The following is a 10,724-nucleotide window of genomic DNA, read 5'->3' as shown; positions in this document are numbered from 1 at the left end:
AAGAAAACTTGTAATACAAAAAATGTTTGCAATTATCAATGTAATCAATCAACTGGGTAGGTAAGGTGATAACTATTAGTACATTTTTTTTTACCCTATTCACCTGCAGTGTCTCACCTTAAACAACCAACAGTAATATTCAGTAATGCAAAACACTGTCAAATTTTGTCATTTTGAATGGAAAGTACAGGTATAATTTATGGGATTCATGTAATTCCTAACCAAATGTGATGAGACAAGAAACATAAACAGCCGTTTTCAACATATTAGGCAGATGATAAAGAGTAAATGCGTGCTTATTTAAAAAAAAAGTAAAAATGATATATATTTTCTTAAAAAAATTAAACAAGAATTTTGAATCTGACTTTATCCAGTTTTTAGATTTTTGTACTAGAAATGTATGCAAGTTAGTGCATACTTCATTAAATAATGCCTTATTTGCATATTTAAACATAACATTTAAGAAAACTTGTAATACAAAAAATGTTTGCAATTATCAATGTAATCAATCAACTGGGTAGGTAAGGTGATAACTATTAGTACATTTTTTTACATTTTTTGACCAGGCTGGATAAGTGGCCAAGACCCCTCTAAAACCAAGTATGACCAGCTAAAACCTGCCAACCAGCCTAGGCTGGTTTTAGCTGTTTTTTCACCAGGGTAGCCATTAACTCATTAAAACCACAAAAGCAATTACGTAAAAGTGACATAATGCATGCAGTAATGTTGAGTATGAAAATGTGTTCTGTAAAAGAGATACATGGGACCATAGAAACCATATCTGATAAAGAATGAAATATGACATCCATAGATAGTATAGTCCATCTGGGTCATATTCTGTGGTAATGCTTCAAGAGTAATGCAACAGTTACTTATCATTTTCAGCAGTTGTATCAATTGATAGATCTTTGTAATGAAATGAATACACAATCAACTCAGATGTAATGGGTGAGTTGCATTTTGAAATAGTACTTTGCTGTTGTGTCATTTTGAACAGGTGATTTTAGTTCAATGAACAAATGATCTTTGGCTTATATGTATTGTATCCAAGCATTTTGATCATTGGTTGTGTCTTATGTGTCTAGAGTTTTGAAGAATTATTTGAAGGTTTTGTTATTAGTGCAAAAACGATTGTAAAAAAATGTCATTAAAAGAATTTACACTACAAACATCTGGTTTAAGGTTTGATTTGCAATCATGTTAATGATAATTAGATGACAAAACCGGTAGGTCTTAGCAAGTTTCCTGGTTTCAAAAGACAACATCAAACTTTTCACACTGAATGTCTTCAGTTTGTAGCAGCCAAACAACATTAATCTATAGCCTATAATAAACTACTGTATGTAATTTCAAGATGTAATCCCTGTTAAAAAAAAACTGCTAAAACCAGCCTAGCAGTGGTGTAGCAAGTCAGCCCCAGACCCATATACAAAAAAAAAAAAAAATGTATGGGCCCCCCAATTATTATAAGCTTAGCTCGGTTAGCTTGTTGATTTTTCTTAAGTAAATAACATTACGTGAGTATTCACAAGATGTTTTATTTACGGTATAAATGCTCGGAAATATTATTTCACATGTTCAAGTCCATTCATTATTTGTAGCACCCAAATCTCAGCCTTTAAATTCTGTCAATTTTATGATAAAATACAAATAATAAATGTGTTTTTAACCCTCTTTCGATAACTATATTATTATAAACAAACAAACGTCAAAACATCTTGTGGATAAGTCATAATAATCGTAACATAACATTTAGCCTACCTCAGAAAAGCCAACAAGCCTATAACTTTGCCAACATTGTTTTATTTTTTCTCAAAAATCAGTTCAAGTATACGTTTTTATTACTGTTTTTCATGGTAAATGTGAAGACGGTATTTTCACATAAACTTTACGCAATATAACATGATTTTATTACATTAATTATTTTGTGTTATTTTTTGTGAGGCACTCCTCAAGACAGAGATGGCAGAAAGTGCCTGTTTGTTTTCTTTAGCTATTTTACGAATAACTTTTTGTTAATATTGTGAAAGCACACAAATAAAAGTAGATCTTCTGCAGTTCCGAATGATGTATTACTCTTACCTTTATGAGCAAAAATGATGGCGTATTTTAAGTTCCCACTGTTCCACTTCCACTGATTGCGCTGGTGCCTCCATGCCCTGCAAAGCACGCTTTAGCGACCACTCTCTGCACAAACGATTTATCGTTACATTTATCTAGGTTAAATGTTTAAATTAATATGTGACCCTGGACCACAAAACCAGTCATAAGGTTAAATTTGACAAAACTGAGATTTATACATCATATGAAAGCTCAATAAGCTTTCTATTGATGTATGTTTTATTAGGATAGGACAATATTTGACTGAGATACATCTATTTGAAATCAGAAATCTGAGGATGCAAAAAAATCTAAAAGACTGAGAAAATCACCTTTAAAGTTGTCCAAATTAGGTTCTTAACAATGCATATTACAAAACCAAAAATTACATTTTGATAGGTTTACAGTAGGAATTTTACAAAAAATCTTCATGGAACATGAACTTTACTTAATTTCTTAATGATTTTTGGCATAAAAGAAAAATCAAAAATTTTGACCCATACAATGTATTTTTGGCTATTGCTACAAATATACCGCAGCGACTTAAGACTGGTTTTGTGGTCCAGGGTCACATATTGTGAAAAACATCAATGCATTTATGTCTATAGCTTTTATTTTAGGCGGCTAAATTGATCAAACATGCTCTCTTGGTCGTTACTTAAAAAACTAAATCTTGCTGGTCTTGGCAGGTTTAAGTAGCTGGTTTTCCCTGGTGAAAAAAACAGCTAAAACCAGCCAAGGCTGGTTGGCTGGTTTTAGCTGGTCATAGCTGGAAGGCAGACTGGTTTTAGAGGGGTTTTGGCCACTTTTCCAGCCTGGCCAGGCTGGTCTTAACTGAGCAGGCTGGGAAACCACCAGCTAAAACCAGCCTGACCAGGCTGAGAGACCAGCTTAAACCAGCTAAGACCAGCTAACCAGCCTAGGCTGGTATTAGCTGTTTTTTTCAGCAGGGTTAGCTGGTCTTTAGCTGAAAAAGTGTCCAAAACCCCTCTAAAGCTATAGCTATCGCCAGCTAAAACCAGCCAACCAGCCTAGTCTGGTTTTAGCTGTTTTTATAACCAGGGATTTTGTCAAAATATATAATTGCTAGTTATGCAACAGAAATTACCTATAGTTTACATTTCAAATGTTTAATTGAATAATTCCATTTTACTTTTGTTTTGTTTCATCACCTCAAAATGTGGTGGTTTGACTTTTGGAGAATAATGGAGAACAAAATAGCTAATTTAGAGCAATCGATTTAAAACCCTTCCCAGAATATTTAATAAAGGCCACAACTAGCACTAAATTATCTACGGTAAATCGGCAGGCTAACCACTAGCCTAAAGGCTAAGGGTAGGCTAGCTACAGTTGTTATTATTAGTGATAAAAGCTATGATTAATTACATATTACCTTGACTTTTTTATGTTCATTTCTTTATTTGAGTGTCTAGATGTTGTAAACGCCTCACAGTCGCAATATAGAGTCTCGCTGCCCTCTGCAGGAAAGAACTGCGAGTTACGTTAAATAAATACGTTTTCGTGTTGAATGTTGGAGTAGAAACAAAACTAGAATTACAACTAACTTAAAAATCAAATTAATCAACATTTTGTAACGGATGTGTATGTTTAGTGGCGTTTTCACCTGAACGCAGAGTCAGCATTATCCAGCGCTTGAGCGCGTCCCCGCGTCAGTGTGACGGAAGGACACGCGATGCTGCAGCACTTCCACTGCATCAAACCCGCGACTCCTGATTGGCTGCCGGAGAGAGCTCGTGCACGAGCTTACTGAGGAGATCAGTGATAGAGAGGCAGAGCCGCATCAGCTGCAGTGACACACGCCGCATCCTTTCCTATCAACCAGCACAATGAGGGAGATTGTACACATCCAGGCCGGACAGTGCGGAAACCAGATTGGTGCCAAGGTAAGATTATATACATATCACATAAGTTTTAGTAGATGTGGAAGCAGTATTTTCCTTTTCTTGTAAAAGAATGAAAAGAAGTGTTTTTGTCAATCACTTTGCTATAAATTGCAAGAAAATCCTATAAGTGAGTGTGTTTTATGTGGCATTGTTGTGAATGGGTGTGGTAGAGGTCTGCAGTGGCTCTGTGCAGCATTCAGCGTTCAAGGAAAAACTGCAGTATCATTGAACAGCTTAACAAATGTGAATAGACATGACGTATTCAGCATTCACTTGTAAGCCATTTTGTGCATTGCAGTTTTGGGAGGTGATCAGTGATGAACACGGTATCGACCCCACTGGCAGTTATCAAGGTGACAGTGAACTGCAGCTGGAGAGGATAAGTGTTTATTACAATGAGGCATCTGGTAAGCATTGCAATACTTTTTTTTTTTTAGATGTACAGCATGCATTTATTAGGTCGTAGGGTGCTGATGGTCGGTTTTGCCAGCTCTGCTCCCCTGACTATAGACCGCAGCTGTCAGTTATTGACTATTACAGAGGCGAGGCCCATCTGACCTCCTTCTTATAGGCTACATTATAGATTTTCAGTTTCACATTGGTTTAGGTTTCACCCGGCTTAATTACTGCCCATCTTCTTTTGCTTAAAAGATGACAAATTTGACATGCCGTTCTGTGGTTTTAAACATCAGTCATAGGGTTATGTGAATGCATTACTAAAACATTGTGGGATATTAGCACAATCATTCAGCGATACTCAGATTTGTCTTTGTTTCCAAAGAAAACCCTTTATCTGTAGCTGCTTTTGTCCTCAAAAGGGTGGAGCAGGGCAGGGAAGATGGATGATGCTGCACTTATTTAAAGAGGGTCAGCATGTGCTATACAGACATGGTACCAAAGTAGCAGGGGAATTAAATGATGCATATATATATTTTTTTTAGATTGGATGTTTCAACTTTTTTCAACTTATTTTATTTCACAGGAAACAAATTTGTCCCTCGTGCCATCCTGGTGGACCTTGAGCCTGGCACCATGGACTCGGTCCGCTCTGGCCCATTTGGACAAATCTTCAGGCCAGATAACTTTGTGTTTGGTATGTTTATTAACAAATATTAATTCCATTATTAATCCTAATGCAACTCAGGATTGGGGTCAATTTAGGAATGAACTCAACAATTCCAATTCAAAGAAAGAAATGGAATTGGAATTCAACAACAATTACAGGAAACAGAGTTGGAATTGAATTGGAATTACAGGAAGAGGAATTCAATATAGGGAAATTACACTGAATTCCATTTATTGCTGTTTCTGAGCATTTATTTGTGATTGCATTTAGAGACATACATTTGAACTTTATGTCATAAATTACTTGGTATTTGTAAAGCATCATAAATAGAGTTGATCAAATGCAAGTAAATAAAAATGAGAACTGTACATTATGAATTAATAATTGAATGACAGTGGTGATAAGTTTCTGGATGTACTATACATTCAATATATGATTACCACATAATATATGTCTCAGCTCAGTCATGTTCATTCATGTATTTCATTCAATTTTTTATTGCATCGAATTATCATTTCCTGAAATTTGGCATGTGAAATGATCATGCTTAACATACTGAACATACAGTACTTTGTATTTCTTTTATAAGTTTGTTGTTTATGTGATTTACAATATTTAATGTACTATAAACTATTAAGCAAATCAAGTCAAATTATTTTATTTAGCAACTCAAGTGGAATTTAGTGGAATTTATTTGATTTCAATTCTGTTTCCTGACATTCCAATTCAATTCCAATTCCATTTCCTCTCAGCTGCATGCAATTCCAATTCCATTCCTGGAAGTGAATTGGAATTTACATTCATTCTCAATTCAATTCATGATCATGAATGGCCCCAACCCTAATACAAACACAACAGACTGAAGCCTTCAAACTATACATCTCCTTCCTTCACCATTTATGAAATAATCAATTGGGCCTAAAGATGCTGAGAGTGATGCAAAACACCATAAAAGCAGCCAATACAATTTATGTGCAATATTCCATATCTTCTAAAGCTGTAAAATAGCATGAGATGAGAATCGAATTTGCTTGTTATTAACTGAAAATCAATCATGCTTGCATTCGATCCCAATATTACACACGTGTAAGCAAGAAAAACAAAAACTAAACAAAAAGCGCTGATCTAATCACCAATCCCAACAGAGTAGGTGACGTCAGATTATTCATCAGCAGTATACCACTGCCTGAGGTATTTCACATTTTGTTTCCCACCTGAAGAAAGAAAGAACGAAACCAAACTTTTCCATTGGTATATTACCAAATTTACTCAAGATGAAGCAGACCTGATGCATGTTCAAACTTGGTTTAAGTTGACATGCCAATTTTAAATGAAATTTGAGAACTTGGTGGAAGAGAAAACTGTGATCTAATTCTAAATAGTGACCTACATTTCCATCTATTTCTCACAGCTAGATCACATCGTCTGGACTACTTTTATGCTGCTGTTTTTTTGTCATAGCTCAACAGCCCACATGAAAATCTGTACTCTGTAGAATATTTTGTGTTCCACAGAGAGCAATGTCAAATAGCAACTAGAGCAACACTAGGGGTAGTAAATGATGACTTTTTGGGGGGGGGTCATAAATTTTTGAGTCAACTATTGCAGTGTTTTCCATCCACGACCCCTTCTGGAGGCACACCAGCACTATGCATTTTGGATGTCTCCATTATCTGACTCACAAGCTGATAAGTGGAATCGGGCTTGGGCTGTATCCAAAATCACCCCTATACACTTATTCAGTATTCCCTACATTAGGCCACCAATACAGATCACTTGAAGGAGTGAATGAAATCGAGTGAGCGAAGTCAGACACTGAGTGCACTAGAAGGACTGCCGCTTTTGCATAGTTTGCGCTTGCCGTTTAAAATCATTTGAAACTGGCAAACAGGCAGCTCCGGTAGTAAGATTAAAGAATTTATTTTATACTCTTATCAAAGAAATTATGCATAAACCCTAGTTAAACAATTTAATTAACAATGAATATATACCTGTGTTATATAACGCTGTACGCCATGGATGAGCGCTTTGTAAAATGAATGAATAATTCAGCTGCAAGCGCCATCTTCTGGCGAGATGCAGAAATTCATTTGGCGCACAACTCTCACAGAGCATTATCGGTATCCTCTAGCGGTTGAGTGTGAACCAGTTGTTTGTGGTGCATTGTGGGATTGAATGAGAACACAAAATGTCCACACTAGGGGGCAATTTCAGATATAGCCTTGTAGTTTTGATGGGCCTCCAGGAACAGGCATGGGAGACACTAAACCAGGGATCTCCAACCCTGATCACGGAGGATTACCGTCCTGTAGACTTCAGCTCCAACCTGTTCCAACACACCTGCCTGCAATGGTCAAGCAACCCTGAACACCTTGTTAGCTGGTACAGGTGTGTTTGTTTGAGGTTGGGGCTAAAATCTGCAGGAAGGTAACTCTCCAGGAGCACGGTTGGAGACCCTTGCTGTAGAACCGTGGTTCTCAATCCTAGTTCTGGGAAACCCCCCAACACTGCACATTTTTGACACCTCTCTTATCTGACACACACATTTATGCACTTGGGGTCTTGAGTAATGAGCTGAAAAGTTGAATCAGGGGTGTTTGATTAGGGAGAACATCTAAAATATGCAGAATTGGGGATTCTCCAAGACCAGGACTGAGAACCACTGCTGTAAAACAGAGGTCTCAAACTCAATTCCTGGAGGGCCGCTTCTCAACACAGTTTGACTCCAACCAGCTCCAACTCACACCTGCTTGGAAGTTTCTAATAATCCTGAAGATCTTGATTACCTGGATCAGGTGTGTTTGATTTTGGTGTGTTTGAGCTGTGGCCCTCTACGAATTTGAGGAGTTTGAGACTACTACTGTAGAAAATTTTATGTTCCACAACTGTCCTGAAAAGTTCAGCTCAAACCCCAATTAAATACACCTGAACCAGCTAATCAAGCTCTTACTAAGCTAAACTCTATAGGACAGTGGCCCTCCAGGACTGAGTTTGGACACTCCGCTTTAGAACAACACCTGGTTGTAAATTACAATATTTGGTTCAACCAACCCAACCGTGCACACTTAGAATGTGTCTCCCTTATCTGCCTCATTCATTTTAGGTTTTGGAGCAGGGAAATTTTTTTAACTTTTTTCAAATCAAACACACCTTGATTCCACTCATCAGCTTGTTAATCGAGACTCCACAACAGGGCTGGGCAACTTCGGATCTAGAGGGCCATAGTCCTGCAGAGATTAGCTCCAACCCTAATAAAACACACCTGCCTGTAGCTTTCTAATGACCTTTAAGAGATTATCTTGTTCAGGTGTTTGAGCTGTGGTCCTCCAGGACCGAAGTTGCCTAGCCCTTTTTTTTTTGAAGTTTGAAAATTTGTAGTTTTGATGTGCCTCAACGAACATTGTTGGGAAACACTAAACCAGGGATCTCCAACCCTGCTCCTGGAGGGGTACCATCTTGCAGACTGCTCCAACACACCTGCCTGTAATTATCAAGCAACCCTGAACACCTTGGTACAGGTGTGTTTTGTGGGTGTTGGAACCAAAATCTGCAGGAAGGTAACTCCAGGAGCAGGCTTGGAGTGCTCCAAATAAAACTAACCCAACTAACTAGCTGGACTTGTTAATTTTAATCAAGTTCTGTGTTTAAACGGGGACACATGGGCTTTCTTTCAGGTCAAAGCGGAGCTGGGAATAATTGGGCCAAAGGCCACTACACTGAGGGAGCAGAGCTAGTGGACTCAGTTCTGGATGTGGTACGGAAGGAGTCCGAGAACTGTGACTGCCTGCAGGGCTTCCAGCTCACACACTCCCTGGGCGGAGGCACCGGGTCTGGTATGGGCACCCTCCTCATCAGCAAGATCCGTGAGGAGTACCCTGACCGTATCATGAACACTTTCAGCGTCATGCCTTCCCCCAAAGTGTCGGACACAGTGGTGGAGCCCTACAATGCCACACTCTCCGTGCACCAACTGGTGGAGAACACTGACGAGACCTTCTGCATCGACAACGAAGCACTCTACGACATTTGCTTTCGCACACTTAAGCTCACAACTCCTACTTACGGCGACTTGAACCACCTTGTTTCGGCAACCATGAGCGGAGTCACCACCTGCCTGCGATTCCCAGGTCAGCTTAATGCCGACCTCCGCAAGCTGGCAGTCAACATGGTGCCCTTCCCTCGCCTCCACTTCTTCATGCCCGGATTTGCGCCCCTGACAAGTCGTGGTAGCCAGCAATACCGTGCTCTCTCAGTTCCAGAGCTAACGCAGCAGATGTTTGATGCCAAGAACATGATGGCAGCCTGCGACCCACGCCACGGCCGCTACCTCACCGTGGCAGCCATCTTCCGTGGCCGCATGTCCATGAAGGAGGTGGACGAGCAGATGCTGAATGTCCAGAACAAGAACAGCAGCTACTTTGTGGAATGGATCCCAAACAACGTCAAGACCGCAGTCTGTGACATCCCACCACGTGGGCTCAAGATGTCCGCCACGTTCATCGGCAACAGCACAGCCATTCAAGAGCTGTTCCGCAGGATTTCAGAGCAGTTCACCGCCATGTTCAGACGCAAGGCTTTCCTGCACTGGTACACTGGCGAGGGAATGGATGAGATGGAGTTCACAGAGGCAGAAAGCAACATGAATGACCTGGTCTCGGAGTACCAGCAGTACCAAGACGCCACCGCTGACGAAACGGGCGAGTATGAGGAAGACGATCTTGATGATGAGGAGGATGCACGCCATTAAGACACAGCTGATAGATGTAGTTTTCAAAATCATTGCTTTTAGTTGATCTGAAAATTTCCATAGTAATGCAAACAGTGCCGCTACGCCATAATTCAAAGGGTGCTACTGTGTTTAATTGAGGTTTAGGAAAGATAAGCGTGAATAGTCATTCAGTGCACAGCCATCAATCCATCTTGGGAACAATGGGTACATTTAAGACATGTTTTGTTACATATGCTTCAAACTGCAGTTGTCAAGTAAAATAAAGTGGTCACTAATATAAATTAGTCTCCTGGTGGTTCAATTCATTTTTGCACATACATTCATTCAATTTTGACCTAGTCCGATGATGACTATAAGCAAGCCATTCATAGGTAGGTTTCCCTAAAGCAGGACTTCTCAACTTCCTGCAGAGTTTAGCTCCATCTCTAATCATCAAAGTGACCTGAACAAGCCAATCAAGGTCTTCAGGATTTAAAGAAAGTTTAAGCAGGTGAGTTCAATCAAGGTTGTAGCTAAACTCTGCAGAAAAGTGGACCTCGAGCACCAGATTGACTCACTAGCCTGACTCAGCATTGGCGTAATTTTGGGGGAGCAAGAAAGTCACTTAAGATGCGTTTGTGTTTACATCTCTTAGTGGTTACCTCTTAATACCTTTATACCAGGGATGTCCAAACCTGTCTCTGGTGGGTCACTGTCCTGCTGAGTTTTACTTCAACCCTGACTAAACACTGCTGAACCAGCAAATCAAGGTCTTAAGACTCACCAGAAACACTTCGGTAGGTTTTAGCTAAACTTGGCAGGACAGGTGCCCTCCGGCAGCAAGATTGGACACTCTTACTTTATGCATGCAGTATGTAGGTTCCTCCCCACCTTTAAAGTTGAAATGAAACAGAAGTTGTGACCAACTTTATTACAATATTTCATA

General features: G+C 39.4%; 1 protein-coding gene across 1 annotated transcript; it reads left to right on the top strand.

The window, feature by feature from the left end:
• The first annotated feature begins 3,859 nt into the window (after window positions 1–3,859).
• tubb2 (tubulin, beta 2A class IIa) lies at window positions 3,860–9,991 on the top strand. Its single transcript, XM_073848331.1, has 4 exons — window positions 3,860–4,004; window positions 4,303–4,411; window positions 4,987–5,097; window positions 8,745–9,991. Exons 1-4 carry the CDS (start codon window positions 3,948–3,950, stop codon window positions 9,815–9,817), a joined length of 1,350 nt encoding a protein of 449 aa, XP_073704432.1. The 5' UTR covers window positions 3,860–3,947; the 3' UTR covers window positions 9,818–9,991.
• Window positions 9,992–10,724: the final 733 nt, after the last annotated feature.

Source organism: Garra rufa, chromosome 10 (assembly GCF_049309525.1).
Source record: "Garra rufa chromosome 10, GarRuf1.0, whole genome shotgun sequence".
In the NCBI taxonomy this organism is placed as follows: domain Eukaryota; kingdom Metazoa; phylum Chordata; class Actinopteri; order Cypriniformes; family Cyprinidae; genus Garra; species Garra rufa.
The sequence above is the reverse complement of the archived record's forward strand: the minus strand, read 5'-3'. Positions and strand labels throughout refer to the sequence as shown.